Raw genomic sequence first — 18220 nt, 5'->3', positions numbered from 1 at the left:
AATCCATTCCAGTGTCTTCTCTAACTGTGAAAGTTGCCCCCAGAATGAGATTAGTGTTTATGACTAAGATTATATCGGGCTTGAAAAGTTCACCATGTCTTGTTACTGGGGTATGGTGAAAAAATACCCCCCCACCCCCCATTCAGATTTAGTCCTACATTTTAACAGAAAACAGAGTTCATCTCTTGCTTGCATCCTTGTATGGGAGAGTGGGAGGAAGGGGGATGAGCTCTCTGCAAAGGCTCTGTCTCTGTGTGGGCAGCAGTGATGTCTCCCTGTGTGGTGAGAGGTCTCAGGAAGGGGTGGGGATCTCGAGAGCTGATGGTCAGGGTGGAGCTGTTCTGTGCTTCCCTTGGCAGAAAACAGGGCACCACTGGTAGGCTTTTAGTGCCAGCGGCAGCAACTGGAGTTGTGAGCTTGACCTATGGGGTGGAAAGGGGATTTATCTCACTGGAATGAGTGCTTTCTTACTTAAAAATGAATTTGTAATTAATTAGCCAGTGCTGTTCTGCAAAGCTTTTAAGCACACAGAGGTCACCAAGTGTATATATGTGTTTGATGAATTTGGTGGTAGAAAGAATTTTAATTGCACTTCAGCACAAAGTCAGAATCTCTGAGAAAGGCACTTACAAAACTGTAATTATTTAGTGCAGTAATTAGATGGCATTTACCCCTTCTTTTTTAAGAAAGATTTATCCCTTCTACCCTTGTTTAAAAAACAAACCCCTGTTTTTTAACCATGTCCAGTTGGTGTTTCTTTGCATTGTAAAACTAATTTCTCTTGTCCTTTTATTAAGTCTCTGGTAAACAACACCACAATCTGCAAACATTGTAAAACACATTTTCTGTAAAAAACATAATTCCATATTATAGTTCAGTTTATTTTCTTATTCTTGTTTATAATAGAATAATACTTTTAGGGAGAAATAGTATCTTTTATTAGTCCATCTACTGTCATCCCAGATAGGAGACACTTTCCAGTACACAAGTCAGTTTTAGATCTGGATGTGAAGGATGAAACTGCTGGCAGAGAACAAAACAACTGCTCTGAGTTTAACTTCATTGCAGAGACTGGGTAGAAATCTTTGGAGAAGTCATAAATAAAGGACAGTAAAGTCATTTACTTCCCATGAGGTAGAGTGGCTGTGCCTTTGCTAACACTCAAACTAGACCTCCATGTGTTTGGCAGCTTCAGACCCAACAGGCACCTCATGGTGAAAAGTATGAATTCTTTTACCCTCACATAGAGGGTGGCAACACCCAAAGTGCTTATTTGGAAAATTGCCAGGCCAGGCTATCTCCCTTCCCTGTGACAGTGTCACTTTGCTGGGGGCTAAATGTGCTCCAGAGACTGAACAACAGCTTGACAGCGTTGGTGGCAGCAGAACAGTGCCCAGCCTGAGCTGCTGCTTCATTCCCTACTATTCATTACAGGCAATTAGCACCTGTAGAATAGCATTCCATAGCAACAAAATACTTATTTTAAGAAGTCGAAATAGAAGTATCCTATACAACTTTAGCCTGGCACTCCAGAATGTCATAGCACTGAGGAAAAGAAACTAGAGTTTGTAATTTAGAAAAATGCAGTCTTGTTATCTGAGCTCAGTCCATGGTCCCTTATGTTTTCTAGTACATCAGACACAACAGTTTCTGTCAAACATCTTGTTGCATGCTATTTTAGTGTACAGCAACAGCTTTTGAAGTTTCTTTGATGTGCAACTTGTTACTAGACACGATCTCTAAAAAACTAGACTAACCTGTTTTCACTGCAGTAGACATGGCCTCTCCCACACATCCCCTGTATCCTCTCACAGTCTTACTCACTCTTTCAATTATTCTGCATAAACAGGGTATGATCCAGTATCACATTTTAAAATGTCGTGTTTAGATTATGAGTCAGTTTTTGAAGAGGTTTCCTTCCATCAGAGCTGTCATTTCCTATTTCCTTCCCAAATGTGTGTTCTATGTGCTAAATAACTTAACAACACTTTGTAATTACTGCTCACTGTTCTCCTGAATGACAATGTCTACCTGAACACAATACAGCCTGCCTTTCAAGATGCCCTAGATCTTTCAATAATTTCCTTCAAAATGTGCTTTGCTGTATTTCAGATATCAATCAGTGGCATATGAGGCAAATCTGTTATCTCAATTTGCTGTCTGTACTTTACCCAGACGCTGGGAGCTGCCTCAAGTTATTGTTTGTTTTCTTTCATATATTTATTGTCTAGATCTTGAAAGAAAAACCTGTTTGTGATCAACAGGGATTTGATCCATCTTTAACTGTACCTCTTTCTGCTGTGAAGTTGGCAGTAGATTTGCATAATTACATTCTGAAATTAATATAAACTCACGGTATCCCCATCACAGATAGAGAGATTGCTTATCTCACAAATGGTACTTGTTGGATGGGTGGCATTTATTTCAGACACTACCTGTTTTCTGTGCTTTATTTTATTTGAAACTATGAGTTAAGAGGAGCTTTTGGGTGAAATTCTATTATCATAATCTTATCTTCATTTTTCCCTATTTGTATATATCTAAGCTACAAGATATAAATGATTGTTAACAGTAAGAAGGAGCATTCATCTATTCTACACAGTGTAGAAGTTTATCAAATGAGATTGTTGTTATTTTCCATGGTTCCTTCTCTGTATTTTTGTCCTGTGCTTTGGCCTTGGCTTTGCTTAGCTCTATACGCCAAACCATTAGTAAGAGCAGATATGTTATAAACTTCATAAAACTCAAAACAAGCAGAAAAATTAACTCTTTTTAACAGAGAAATGCAGGAGGAATAGGACAATTATGCATCTTCACCAAACAAATAGTTCATCTGAGTTGTAGCAAATAAACACTCAGTTGATACAATCTAGAGCTGTTAGGGAAAGCTGAAAGAGAAAAGTCCATAGAGAAGAACTTAGGCTTGATTTGATAACATCTCTGGGACATCTACTCCAATGTTAGACCACACTCACAGTAAAAGGATTTTTTCTAATGTTTAAGTGAAATTTGCTGTATTTCAATTTGTTCCCATTGCCTCTTGCCCTGTCACTGAGCCTCGCTGAAAAAAACATTGGAGCTTCTCTCTATCAGGTATTAATCCATGCTGGTAAGATTCCCTGAACCTGATCTTCTCCAGGCTGAACAATCCTGGCTCTCTCAGGCTCTCATATGTCAGATGCTCCAGTTCCTTTATCATCTCTGTGGACGTGCCCTGGACTCACTGCAGCATGTCCTTGTCTCTCAGGTACTGAGAGCCTCCAGCACAGCATCCCAGATGTGTTTCACCAGGGCTGAGCAGAGGGGAAGGAACATCTCCCTTGGCCTGCTGGCAGTGTTCCGTCTAGTACAGCCCAGGAATTTCCTGGCCATCTTTGCTACAAGTGGTTTTTGCTGCCTCATAGTCAATCTGTTCCCCAGGATCCACAGTGCCTCAGGTCCACAGAGCTGCTGTCCAGCTGGTCAGCCCCCACCACCCCTCAGTGTGTGGGATTATCAACCCCATGGATAATTGAGTTGGGTACAAATGAAAATATTAAGAAACTTAATACCTGGGATTCACAAAAGTGAGCAAGCTCTGACTGGAGATTGAGCCCTCTGTCCTTACTACTAGTGGTAGAGCATTTACCTGAGAAATGAGAGGCATGAATTTGGCTTTTGTCTAGCTCTAGGGGTTCAGCCTTTGCTCCTGATTCCCAGGAGACTGAGTTTCCTATGCATTGCTGTCGCTGTTGAGCAGCTAGCAGAGTAATGAAGGCACCAGTTCTCAGTGGCAAGAAGGAATAACCTTTATTGTTTTGATTTCATCACATATATAGAGTTCTCAAAAGTCACCCAGATTGGTCAGTCAGAAGCCTTCCCCCAGGCCTGATTGGCCAGGCCTGCACTGTCCAAGTTCTGGGACACTGTTCCAATAACATCCAAACTTTATCTTTATTCATAAAACACAAGAAAAATTCTCATGGGAAAAACCTGTGCTAGCCACACATTGCCTTGAGGAAAGTCAGAGCAGATCAAGTAATTCCACTCATCCCCTTGAGGCTGGGTTCCAGCACAAGTGGCTGACATCACCAGAACAGCCAAGCAGTACCCAAGGAATACAGGAACCAACTATGCTGATTGTAGTGACCAAAGTGGCTTCTGGTCTCTGCTCCTACTCTCAAGATGTGGGGCTTTTTCTCCTTTTTTATTTGTTTGCTTCATTTAATGCTGTCCAATGTAAAATGCACAAATAATCCTTGTAACAGGGACAAGGATTAATACGAATCCCCTCCCATTTAAGCACTGTAACTACTGCTAGACTCCTGGCAAGCTGCCCTTCCTTCAGGAAAAGAAGATTGCTTTTTTCAGGATCTCATTCCCCTACAGATGAAAAAGGATGTTGTTGCATTTTCTCTCCATTGCCAAGGACAGCTAGACAAAAGTTGTGTATTCAAGTAGTTGTTAGAGAATTTAAATTCAGTATAATTATCTTGCTCAACATTTTATTAGAGTAGCAACAAAAATCCATTACAAATTAATCCCCACAGTAGCATGCATCCAAGAATTACAAAATGCTCTTTTGAACAAAAACTGTTCTACATTTATCAGTAGTACATTTCTCTGAACTGTTTCACAATGTTTATAATAAACAAGTGTATAAACCACATGAAGTGACAGAATGAAACCGGAATTACTCTGGGTGGGAGAAGAAGAATTTCGCTCTAAACTAGTTGCTCTTACATAGTTTTTGGAATTCAAATTTCTAAGATCCAGCTCCCAAATTAACAAATTCAGGAGTCCAAGTAACTGTGGCTGAGCCAATTCACTGTTGTTTGGTGTATCACTGTATCCCAGTAGTAATGAAAGAATCAGGAGAGAACAAACTCATTGAAAAGAACAAAGGAGTAAAGAAACAATTCTACCTGAAGAAGAGATAACAAAATACTGAAAGATTATTTTCAAATTTCACTGCAATTTGTAGCAAAAGAAACAACTGTACACACACATAGTGGAGAAATAAATAAACATAGGCAGCACTCTTGAAAGAATAATTTATCTTTTCACATTCTTGAAATAATTTTTTCCACAGTGACAATGCTCAGACCTCTGTGTGTATTTGATTTATTTATTTTTAGAATAGCTTTTTTAAAAAATCAACAATACAAATTTGTCAGCTTCCACAGTGACTGATCCAAGCCTTCACTGTGTAGCTGGGGAGATAAAGTAGCAGCTCCTGAACCAGAATCAGTCCTTCAGTCTGTTTTGTTGGATTGTTTTTGAAGGGATGCTAGTGAGAGTTTTATCATTTGACTTGTGTCATTCATTTCCACAGGAGCATCATAAAGCCTTTTACAATACCTTGGAGCTTCTTTGACATATCCTCAACTCTGAGCTCGGGGAGGTCATGCAATAATTTCAACTAAAATGTGTTATAAATACCCTTGACCTTTCTCAGCTGCACAATTTACCTTCACTGAAACATCTGAAATCTCAGCATTTCAGAAAGGAAGCAGCATAGGTCCATAAGCAGGATGGGAAAGCAGCACCTCTTCTTTTACATTCTGGATAAACTTCTAAATAAATGTCCAATAAGAATGTAATCTCTTACATAGGAAACACTAAATAAGGATATAGGATTTCAATGGATTTCAATATTGCTACCAATCAGACAATTCTTGCAGACTAAATCTTTCAAAGGAGTTGGCTATCCACAAAATAAATATACAAATATAGTTATATTACTGCAGTCAGTAGTTGACATCCAGCCATTTTCATTTCTAGCAAAAAAAATTGCTATTATAATGAAACAATTTGAAACCACTTTTTTTTAAATACATGCTCACATATATAATTTACAATATCTAGGTACAGGAAAAAAGGTTGATTGCTGTTCTAAATAGAAGGGAAAACACGGAAATAATCACATTAGCATAATACATGACAAAGTTTTGTAGTGTTAGCTGTATATCAGTATAAAATTAGCGTGGATTTCACAATTAACATCTATAAAGACACTGTCACATCACATTATCAGTTAAAATCACACTTTAGTTTAAATCTGCAATTTTAAATATTGCATTTTTGCAATATTTGCAATCATTAATATTTACAGTTTTGCAGTCGTAATCATTTCTGGTTGCACAAATAAATATCAGAATGAAATAATTCCTTTTCATTTTTGTTATTCCTGGTGAAGGTGCATATAAAACCAGCTTCACAGATTTTAGCCCTTGAAGCATCACAAAGAATATGGGCTTAAATACCTCACCTGAGCATCTGGTGGAACAGAGGCTGAGAAAGCAGATAGTTGCTTTTTGAGCAAAAAGGCAAATAAAGGAAAGAATTCTCTTCTGGAACTGTCAGTCTATAAAAGCTGTAATTCAGTCTGTGCTCTGAAAGCATTGAGATAAAAGTGTAAGTTTGTGTTACTGTTATTGTACGAATACTGAGCTCAGGTTTTACCTTACATTGCTTTTTGAGTAAGGAAAGCAACTAGTTCTAGCACCTCTTGAGAAATTCTGGGAAGCAGGTCCTGCTCTGAAAGCACTGGAGAGGTGCCTGAGTGAAAACAGCATGTGAAGAGCAAAAGGATTTCCAGGCATTGGCTCCATCAGTGGCCACCTTCACAGCCTCTCCCTGCAGCTCAGACCAGGAATTATCTCTCATCACCTGCAAGCAGTGCTGGCTCACAGACACAAAGACTTTGCTCAGTCAGACACTGGCACTTGCTTTTACTTTGAATGCCTCTTGGCTAAGCAAACATAAATTCCTGTGTAAGGTTCACAGATAATTTAATTTCTCTGCAACAGGTGCTTTGGAGGAAATGTTAAAACAGGTTGTGGTATCTCTCCTTGACTTCCCCTTATCATGACAAATTGTAGATTTAAACAAGTGTAAGTGGTAAAATGCCATAGAACCCTAATTTCACATCAAGGTCTACAAAGGAAAGGTTTACTCCAAGTGTGTGTCACAGCTACAGAATTGTATTTATGAGATTAATTGCTAGGTACTAATCTGAGAATACATTAGTGTCCTTCTCTGACTCTTGAACCCTAGCCAACTTTGCTCACTTGGCTGACATGTGACTTATCTGTCATTTTAGTTCTTCCTTATTATTTTAAAAGCAGTCTGGACATCTCCCTTCCAGTTGTGTGGGTGTTCAGACACCTCAGAGATGGAGCATCTGCCCAGAAATAGAGCCAACAGCATGGTTTGTGCTGCTCAGAGAGACAACCTGGCAAGATGGCAAATGCAGAGGATTTGGGAAAGATTGCAATGTGGCCTGCATGGGTTCTGCTGCTGGCTCTGCTCCAGACAAAGCTCTGCCAGCTTCTGGAATTTTGTCACACCTACACCGCTGGTTAAAACCTCCTTGCTGTTGCTCCCTTCCATGCCCTGGCATCACTCTGCCAAGCTGGAAAGTGCCTGTGGAGCTCTGCAAAGGTGAAACAGGAGTTAAAGCAAGGATGCAGACAGAGCAGGATAGGAAATGTTCACAAAATCACAGAATCACCGAGTGGGTAAGGCTGGAAGAGACCACAGTGGCTCATCTGGTCCAACCTCCCTGCCCAAGCAGGGTCATCCCAGAGCACATGGCACAGGACTGAGTCCATATGGCTCTTGAATATGTCCAGTAAAGGAGACTCCACAACCTCTCTGGGCAATCTGTTTGCTTCCTCTTTGCCATGTAGAGAATGCCCAATACAGTCCTTCCCATGCAGCAGACAGGTTCACGACTCGTGGTTTTAACATTCAAATCTGAGGTCTATCAGGGTATTTTTAGTTCTCTTTCAGTTTGCAAATATAGCTGGATGTTAGTGAAAGTGGTTTGAACTGGAGTAGCAGCTGTGTGTGCAAAAGAATACTGGATAGGAAAGCCTTGCACTGATGGAGAGGCTGCCTCCTTCACCCTACACTGGACAGGTTTGTGACTCTTGGGGATGGAGCTGTGCAGGGCCAGGAGTTGGACTCGATGATCCTTGTGGGTTCCTTCTGACTCAGCTTATTTTGTGATTCTGTGAATCAGGTTTTTTACAGGTTTTTAAATGTCATGTACAAAAGATGTGCAAAATGTTCATAATGAAAAGGAATATGCAGGCACTTTCCTGAGCTTCTGCTGCACAGAAGTGAGAAAATATACTTCTAGCGAGAACAAGAGCTGGTCTAGAGCAAAGCCAAAGCAATGCATGATATTTTGTCTGCAGCTACATCAGGGAGACTATGGCCCCAGGCTTCTTATCCTGGGCCTGTGTGGGAAGAGCATGGAAGTGGCCATGCTGGCAAGTGAAAAGCCATGATGACTTCTCTTCTGACAACACTTTATGTCCTAAAGTATTCCAATAGATAAACTTTGAGACAAAAAAATAAAAAGTGACATTTTTATCAGAATTTTCCTCTTTTCCCCAGACATTATCGATATCAAAACTATAAACCCCCTCTAGTGCTCTTAGACACAATTGGTATTGAACCAAGATAAAGGAGCTGGTAAAAGCCTGTTGCATACTCTTCAATACCTGTCAAGTTCCAACAGGATTCAGTAATAGCTGACACTTACATTTAAAGTGGTACATCTATAACCCTGATTCCTGAAGAAAAGAAGATATTTTAAATGCTTCTTACTGACTTTTTTATTTGTTTGTTCCCTGCTGCAAATTCATTGAATGGTCTTTCTATTTCACACTGTTCAGGGTAAAAGCACACCAAAGAAGACAGTTTTTGTGCTTTTTGCCATCAGATACCTGTTTGTTGAAGCATGCTGTGATGGCTGCAATGAGATTTGCACTTATGTGGGAGGAGGGAGTCACTGGCAGGTAATTGCTGCTATCAATTTTGGCTGCTGTTGGACAGGTCCCTTGGGTACTGCCCAGTGCAGCTACACATTCCAGTAGCTCCTCTCCTCATCTCTCACCTTCACTGGGAGCATCATCCACTGCCCCATGCTGTGTCCATGGTCATGTCCTGGTAAGCTTTGCTCATTCTGAGATCACAGACCACTCTTGAGCCAGTCAACAGGAAGAAGGATTTAGGTATTCTATTGAAACACACCTGCCTAAAGTTAGGTTACGTTAAGTATTTCATTCAGTAAGCCTCAATAACATACTTTTTTCACTCCTCAAGATGCTGCACTTTCTTGAAGGGCAGAGGCAGGTATATAAAGATTTATGGTAGCTTCTGCAATTCTGTGAGCAGAAATGTCTTTACAGTTCATACAGGTTGGTGGGAACAGAGCATCCAAACATCCTATTTGGGTGTGTAGTCAGAACAAGGTGGGCCTCAGGCCTGAAAATGAGAAGAAGAAAACTGAGAAAAATATTTTTCATTCTCATATCATCTGCAAAATCAAATGAAAACTAAGCCTCTTCATAGATTATCTGTATTTTTAAGATCTAAAATGTACGGATTTACAAACAGCATTTTGGTAGTATTATGTAAAAAAGGCATAATGAATACAGTAATGTGCATCGTCAAGAGAACTGGGTTAAAGAGATGTGCAAAACACTGGGATGCTCGCAGGTGGCACAGAAATGCAGGGGGCTTTCAGCAGTCTCAGAACCAGAGTGCTGGTGTGTGGGAGAGCCGTGTGGTTGGCACTGGGCTAGTTAAGCCCCAGCTGGATTCAGGGGGGAAGACACAAAAAAATGCCCCATTGTCTCCCTTCAGCCAGCCAGAGCGTGCCCAGAGGAATCTGAGCTCAGACACCTTCACCCTCCTGCCAGATGAGTACGTGAGGCACCATGCCCGAGCACCACTTTCTGATGCTCCACTAGAGCCCTCTGCTCCTCAGAAAATAAGGATTAATCTTCTTGTTTCTCCTCATCCTTCCTCACACTGCAGAGCCTCCAAGTCCCATCATGCTTGGCACAGGGCACTTTGAAAGTATTGCTTTCCCTCCCTGCCATGCCCTGATGGTGCATGGCCTGCCATGGTCAGCCTTTCCCAGCCCTCTGCAGTGCTGCCCCAGCAGAAAGCTCCCCCAGCACAGCCCTGTGCCCTGCAACACACTCCGGCTCTGGAGGACTCCACAGCAAACACTGAAATGTATTCCCTATTACCTTGGATGACAAAGATGTATCACCAATGGACAACTTTGCAGAGGACAGGTAGGTATTGGTAATATCTTCTAGCTCAGTGCTGAAGTGATCAGAATCCTTGATGATATTATAATTCAGAGCCATGCTGTAACTGGCAGGTTTCTTCTCCTGTTTCTGCTGGTAGTTGCAGAGTTTCCTGAAGGCTGCTCTGAATTTCTGGGACATGAGATTATAAATTACAGGATTGATGGCACTGTTTAAATAAATACAGATTCTGCAAAATAGCAGGAACCAGTTTTCTTGGAAGGGTCTGGAGAGAAAGGAATTGACCACAACCAGGGTGCGGTAGGGCATCCACAGGAATGCAAACAGGATCACAACCACAGCCAGCATCTTGGTAACCTGAGGGAACACAGAGGTAGACAAAAGAAGGGCAGAAAGTCAGTACTCCCCTTGGAATTAACACGGGCATTCTTACACTTCTAGGGCTGAAACAAAACAATGGACAGATCCTTCTGTAGGAATTTCTGATGAATATTTGATTCAGAAATGTTTTCTACAGTAGGAAGTACTAAAATCCTTGGCTCCAGATTCTTCCTGCTTTTTGTTAAATGGCTCTTTCCAGGTGATATTGCAGTGAGCTAACTGTTGTAGACCTTCAACTCTTCAACTTCTCATGCTGGAAGTAGGTGTTGATTCAAATGGGAAAAAAGGGATATAAAGTGATTTTTTTTCCAATCACATTAGATCTCTTCCTTTAGGCTAGTATAGCCTGTAGAGTAATTGAACCTGAAGCCTTTCTAGGTTATCTGGTTTAACAGTCAGCCTAAAACAATTTCCCAAAGCCAAAAATAAGGGAAAAAAGAGAACAATTAAATGAATTCCTATTGCTCAAATCCTCAATATTTAATTAGGTCTTCATTATTTGATGTTTAGTCTGAAAAGTCAAATAAAGTTTACAGAGCCAGGGAAAAAAAGGATTATCAATAAAACTTTATTGTTATAAGAACTTTATTCTACTGTAAAAAATAACATCATTTAGGAATAACCAAGACAGCTGAAATGAACACAAAATAATAAAAAATTATTGAAACCCACTTTAAAAAGAGTCTTCCTTTTGTAAATACCTTCATTCTAGTGTAGTTTTAGTGTGGGTTTTAGTTTGAAGTTATAAGAGAGGATATAATTCTCTTGTCTTCTGATCAGATAAGCTCATTATATAGAAACCTGCCATCACATTGTCTTATGAATTTATTTTCTCCTATCTATCTAGAAAGACACACTTTTAAGCCAATTTGTTGGTTTTGTTATAGGTATTATAATAAAGAATGTAATGAACATCAAAGTTACTCTACAAATTGACATATCTTTATCTGTCTTTAAATGTACATATTCGAAGGTTGCAATTTTATCTTATGATTGTCCTCCCCTCACCCTTACTTTTGATTTCCCAACAGCTGTGTTCACTAGAAGTAAAAAATAAAATTGAGAAATACTATCTCCTTTTTTGACCCTTGACTGATACATTTCATTATGACTTCTGGGCTGGGTTTTTTTCTAGTTTTCTGCGCACAGTCCTTGTAATGAAGCACAATACAAACGTGAGTGTTCCAGGTAAATCAAAGGATGATCTCTCCTTCTCTCTAAACCACTTCTAAAAGAGCCATTCCTGTGAACTTGGTGGCAAGGAGAGAGTTAACCCAGTACTGACCCACTCTGGCTCAGGAAGACTCAGGACTTCTCCCCTCTGCCTCTCATCCCTCCAGTTCAGCTCCAGCCTGTGCCTCCAAACTGAGCAAAACCATTTCAGTGGAGAACAATCATTCACCATAGAAAATCATCCACATTTAAAGGAAGAAAGCTACCAGTTTTGGAGCCTGGATGAAAAATGGGACAGAGCCAAACCAACAGATGTATTCCATCAGCTCAGGCATTCAGTGCTCAATAGCCTACACTGGCATCAGAGTACTTTGCTGCCAGAAGCTCATCAGGACACTCTATTATGGTACCTACAAGTTATTGGCAATTTACATTTCTCCTGAGCATATCTTTCAGGAAAAATTTGTCAGAGGATCATTTGCAGTGTTGCAGCTATCAGCTTGAATCTGGACTAGAAGTAAATTGTTTTTACTGTCAAGGAGGGGGTAATTCAGAGTCACACAACTAACACTGTACAGCAATGAAAAAAAGACTGTTACTCCTCAAGTGACTGTATCCCATATACCTCAAATATATATATCTACATATATATATATAGATACAGTAGTGTGCAAATTATTAGCTGAATTTGTGTATATTGGCATCTTAATGCACATTTTCTGACTAACACCACAAGTTTCTACTGCTGAAAACAAAGTACTCCTCTGCAGAGCTGGCTTTCATTTTGCTCATGTCAATGAACCAACTCATGTACCCATTTGCTGCCACAGAGTCTACATTCAGTCAAGAGAAGAGGCAGAACCCATGGATGGCATCTCTGGTGGCACCTCTTGGTGGTTCTGCCAGTGAGGAGAATTCACTGTAATTTTAAACTGTCTGCAGGACATATCCTTCCAAAGCTGCCAAAAATAACAAATCTCTCACAAGACCTCTATTGCCAGGCAGAAATTCAGTTTCCTGATCCATCTGACCAGTTGTGGTTGTGTCTCTGAGTCACACTGTGAGGCCCTGAGTTCAGGGAGTTATTTGCTCGTTGGTAAATCCTCCCTCAGCTGGCTCTGGAGGCAGTGGCTCTGCATGCTCAGCTGCCTCAGTGTAAAAGACAGCAGCTCCAGGAGGTGCTCTGGCATGGCTTGCTTTGTCCCTAGCATGGGGATTGTCACCTGCTGCAGGCTGAGGCACCACTCAGGGCTGCTGACAAAAATTCACCTGAATTTGTTTCATAGGTGAAGGCAGTATCCAAACACAACTGAGGCCAAGGTGCTTCCTTATCCACACCAAAAGTCTTTATTGCTGCACATAAGTAGTTCAGAGGAAAGTTTGGTCCTCTTTGTTTAATTAAACTGCCATATCCTTTTTCAAATAATTTCATACGAAACAGAACTAAACATAAATTGGGAGGAGGCTAATTATTTGACATCAGTGGAGTGCTAAGAGGACAAATTTTAAAAGAACATGGGTTTTATTACCTGTAAGCATATACAAAAGCTCCCTGAAAGCAGCAGCACTACATTCTCAATTCACTGCTTAGGTGAAGGCGAGCATAGACTGATTGCTCTTGTGGATCTGCACTGTATGTCCTATGCTCAGGGCACATATTATTCTTAGTTAGGGAGATTGAAAACATGATAAATTTGAGCAATTTTGGCTTAGTCCAAATTTCAAGTGTAATTTGAATGATAACAGTGTGCTTGAGATTGAATATAGTCCTGGCTGCATATAAACATTCTTCAAGACCTATCTTTTTATTTCTGAGGATGTTCTAAAAAATATTTAAGACATATTTTACTAAACAGACTCCTAATATTTTAATTCTGAACTAGTATCCTCCTTTTCCTTCCTGCTCCAAAACCTTGTCATTCTAAGGAAGTGTTTTTATTAAACATTTTCATTACCCTGGTACGAACACTTTGCTTCCTTCTCTTTGAGTACTTACCTTTTTTACACTGATAGGTAAAAGCAATAGTCACTCTGGTGTTTTAAAGCTACATAACATCTTTCTTCTTGTGCCTGGTGGTGTCCATTGCAACACACAGAGATTGTATATCCCAGTCCACAATTTCGTAATCAAAAAGAATTTGTGCAATGAGGAGCAGGATTAAATAAATAGAGGGATTAAGGTCTTGATAGACTAACACCACAAGTGAAACCAAGTGATAAGATTGAGGATTTCATGTAAGCTGTGCCAAACTTATCTTGCACTGAAAGCTGGAATCTGTGCTTGCTCTGCTGTGAGAGAACAGAGGGATTTCTCCATGAGCAGGTCATCTCTGACTGAACCACTGGCTAAGAGAGGACTTTCTCTAGAGGGTAATCTACCTGTTATAACTGACCATGACAACCTTAGATGATTTGACTGGACTAATCAACTAACTTTGTAAGACACATACTGTTAAGAGAGCTGGATTTCATCTCAAGTATAAACCAACATGTTTGCTGTGTAAGGCTGTATTTATTTTTCACAGTCCCCTTGGTATCTGAGGAAACTAGGAATTCCTTTGGGGAAAGTATGAAACCTACATGCAAATATGTAATTTGGTATTCATATTATGAATGGACCAGAAAAAAAATCTGGGATCTGTGGGCTGCAGGACCCACTCTGAAACAGAGGAAAAGGGTGAGAAGGAAGGAATAACAAGTGATCAACCCCTGCAACCTTACTGCAACACTCTCTGGCCACACACTGCTGGTTGCCAAAGGGACGGGACTGAGTGTAACTTATGGCTATAGCAATGGGCAGTAAATTGGCAATATTAATTTTCCCCAAGTTGAGTCTGCACTGCCCCTGACAATAACTGATAGTTTGTCTGCCTGTCCTTATCTTGGATCATGAGCAATAGGATCACTTCCCATTTTCTCCCCCATCCTCAGCAGGAGTCAACTCCCCTACAGAACCATGCATAAATTTAATTTTATAGAAACGTTCTTGGATAAATATGAGAACTGCAACAGAAGTAGGAAGTGTACACCACATTTTCAGTCACTTTTTCTACAGATCACATGCTCGATATTGTACAGTACTCAATTCCTGTAATGCAAACACACTTCTAAAAAGACTCACAGTATCACATTTCAGCAGGACTCACTGTCAGGCCAGACTGTACTGTCTAACTACACATGTCCTTGTCAGAGTGGCAGGATATTTTAACTTGTGTATCTTACTAACTGTTGAGATTCTAGATTTTTTTTTTATATGGACTTGTTTTTTCTTGTTTATTATTATTACTCATTTTACACCACTGCTGCTATTATATCAAAAAATAATACTAAAAATGGCATGCTATCCTTGCTTTGCTTCCTGTCTTGCACTATATGCAAATTCTAGCTTTGCTCATAATGAGGCTACTTTAATCAATCAGGTTACTTAGGCTTTTAGGAAAAGTCTTGCTGTCTCTACAAAATATAAAAGATACCACATTATAATCTTCACTTTTTGGTTTCATAATATAACAGTGTCCATATTTATCAGTGTTCAATGTAAAAGATTTTTCTGTTTTTAAAGTGATAGTAAGCACATGTAATGAAGCATAAATTGACACCAAGAACTTGAAGAGCAGATTATCTTCTAAAAATTAATGGACAAAGAAAAACAACATTAAACACTTCCTATCTGACTATTAACTATAATTGGAAACATAATTAAATATAACCTAGCCACATATTTCTGTTGTGCATTTCCCAGCATAACTCTAGTGCTCTGTGAGGGATTGGTGCTCTGGAAGGCAGCTTGGTTAACTTTTGGGGTCTGTGTGATGTCTGTAATAAGAGAATGTGGTCCCTCTCACAAAACACTAGCAACCAATGCAAAATAAGAAGAATATCAAGAATAAGAAGAATATCCCCAGAGACAGCTGCAAAGGATGCACCCTATGTGGTTTACTGCAAATAGGCAGCAATTAATCTGCTAACTATATTCTACTGCTATTATTACAGAGAGCAACACACATATTCAACAATATAAAATAAGCTAGTCAAACCTATGCCTCAGTTTTGAGCCATCAATACATAAAAGCATTTTACAAGAGACAGAGGAACAAAGATATTTAGTATTTACAAAGCAATTTATATGCAGACTTGCTTAAACAGACTTTTCACAGCAGAGTCAGCAACAGGAAAATGAGCAACTTGACTGCATTTGCTGAGTGGCACAGTGCCTTAGCTGGGACTCAGCCTCAAGTCTCCCAAACTCCCAGGCTAGTTCCCTCTCTTCAGATCTCAAAAATAACTCAAGAGTCACTTTGTATATCTGGCAAGATTACTAGCAGGCTGTAATACAAAGAAATTATAGTAAAAAATGTTTCATTCATAATTAACATTTCCAAATTGCTTTTTGATACAGAAAATAAAATGCTGTTTATTTTCTTGGTCCTTGCAGTAGATAATAATATATAGGCAAGAAAAAAATTCATGCTTATATGTATATGTGTATCACAGAATTTAAACCTGACTACTTAGCAAAAAGAAAGAATATATTTTACCTGTTTCCACAGCTTCAGACAAGTGAGCTCTAAAACAAGTGGTTAAGTCTCAGAAAGCCATTTCAAATAGTGGTTCCTACCTGCCTTCGAGAAGCAATAGTGCTATTGAAACTCCTGTTAGTCATCTTGGAATTCACAGGCTTGCTCTGGTTAGCCACATCATTCCTCCAGGTCTTAGAGTTTTCTTTTGGGTCTGAAGGGATGGGATTCAGGAACAGTATTCTGGCAATCAGGCCATAGAGGACAGTTGCCAATACCATGGGCACAACATAAAATATACCAAAGTCCATCATGTAGATAGGAGAGTAATAACTCCTGGACACCTTGTAGCCACAGGACACAACAGTAGTCTCTTTGTAGGCTACTGTATTAAGGTCTAGCAAGAAAAACCAGAGCATACAGTATATGGAGGTGAAAGCCCAAACAAAAATAATGATCTTTTTGGCTCTTGAAAAAGTGCATAGGAATTGAGCTTTGATTGGGTGGCAGATAGCAATGTACCTCTCGATGGTGAAGGCAGCGATGGAAAAAGAAGAAGCATTGATTCCCAGGTACTGGAGGTAAGTGATGCAGAGACACCCAACGTAGCCATACACCCAGGATCTGTACAGGCTCTCTGTGATATTGGGCAGCCCTGCCGCCACAAGCACCATGAGATCTGCCACAGCCAGGCTCACCAGGTAGCAGTTAGTGGGAGTTCTCATGTGCTTGGTTCTGAGGACCACCAAAACCACCATGATGTTGCCCACGATGCCCAGCCCGCAGATGAGGAGGACCAAGAGGATGGTAACCACTTGGTATTCAGCTGTAATGATCTCCTGGCTTGATAGTGGCAGCCCAGTCTGGTTCTGCTGGTCTCCTGTGCCATTCTCCATCTTCACCAGCCCACTGCTGCTTCTGCCCAGCACTCCACCTCAGCGACTGCTCTCTCCACTGCCTTGCAAAAGAGTCAGTGGGGCAGAGTGTGGGTGAGCTGCAGCCCCAGAGCACATCCTCCATGTAGTGACAGTCCCATTCCAGTACTGTCCTCCACTCCCCTAAAGCACCTGGACTTTCAGGCTTTGTAAATTCAACTGTCAGACGGGTTAATCCCTCTAAGACTCCAGCTCACTTGCACAGGCTAGAAGTCTGTTTTCTCACAGCTGGTTTGAGGCATCCATGAAAACCCAGCCCGTGCAGGTGGGAGTTTCCTGCAGCAGCAGCAGGCAAAGCAGAGCCCTCCTGCTCTGCCAGCTGCTGAGCACTGCCAGGACTGAGCTGATCCAGCCCAGCAGACTCCAGGAGGAGTCACAACGTGCTGAGGGTGGGGACAGCAGTAGGGGGTGAAAGGAGAGGGATTTGTGAAGTTTTTCTGCTTCATGCTGCTCTCCCTCTCTGCTCTCAGACAGCTATCATGACAGTATTGATCATATCGATCCACACTGGCAAACAAAGGAGAGATGACTGGCAACAAAATTGCACTGATTTTTAAAATTCTGACTGCCCTCATGTCCATGTCGTTGTGAAAGAAACAGTAATTTACACTTATCTTCTGCTTTGCAAGGAGCTGTAATAGTTCCTTCAGGGCTTTACAGAAAGAAATGCATCCCAACTTTTGAAAATAGCAGAAAAGATTGCAGGGACTTTTTACTTTATAGAAAATTCTCTTCAAAACCTCTATTGCTACAGCTGTCATCACTCCTGAGCCTTTTCAGCTCTTTTTTGAATTGCAGCAGAGCAACAATAAAATGATCACAGCACAAATTGCTTCTTAACAAGATCAATCACACACATGTGATTGATGACATGTGATCACAACACACACAATGTCACTAATCTACCACTGTTTCCTCAATGCATATTCTCTCTGGTTGAATAAACTCCTCCATGGTCAGCCAGGTCCTGTAAAACCAGGGACAAATCAGACTGGTGGAAGAAACAGTTTTGAGCAGTGCAGATGAAGCTTTACCAATTCAGTAGCCCAGCTGCACCTGGAGACAACACTTTCCTGTCTCACTGGCAATCTAAATGCCTCAGTGACAGAAACAATAGCAAACCCTTCTGTAAGGCTCTGTGAAAGTGCCCTTGTCA

The 18220-nt window shown here is 40.6% G+C and overlaps 1 protein-coding gene across 1 annotated transcript; it reads right to left on the bottom strand.

The window, feature by feature from the left end:
* Window positions 1–4467: 4467 nt before the first annotated feature.
* On the bottom strand, window positions 4468–17807 carry TRHR (thyrotropin releasing hormone receptor). Its single transcript, XM_085053420.1, has 3 exons — window positions 16231–17807; window positions 10035–10415; window positions 4468–9261 (listed from the first exon to the last, which is right to left on the bottom strand). The coding sequence occupies exons 1-3, from the start codon at window positions 17023–17025 to the stop codon at window positions 9256–9258; spliced, it is 1182 nt and encodes a 393-aa protein (XP_084909546.1). The 5' UTR covers window positions 17026–17807; the 3' UTR covers window positions 4468–9255.
* Window positions 17808–18220: the final 413 nt, after the last annotated feature.

The sequence above is a fragment of the Lichenostomus cassidix genome, chromosome 2 (assembly GCF_008360975.1).
Source record: "Lichenostomus cassidix isolate B80296 chromosome 2, HeHo_3.0, whole genome shotgun sequence".
NCBI lineage: Eukaryota > Metazoa > Chordata > Aves > Passeriformes > Meliphagidae > Lichenostomus > Lichenostomus cassidix.
Note: the sequence above shows the minus strand (reverse complement) of the source record. Positions and strands in the feature narration are given on the sequence as shown.

Excerpts from the sequence above, each read along its gene's own strand:
- TRHR (XM_085053420.1), bottom strand. The coding sequence starts at position 17,025 with ATGGAGAATGGCACAGGAGACCAGCAGAACCAGACTGGGCTGCCACTA. Across the intron at positions 10,416-16,230 it reads CTATTGCTTCTCGAAGGCAG|GTTACCAAGATGCTGGCTGT; the intron begins GTAGGAACCACT and ends GTGTTCCCTCAG.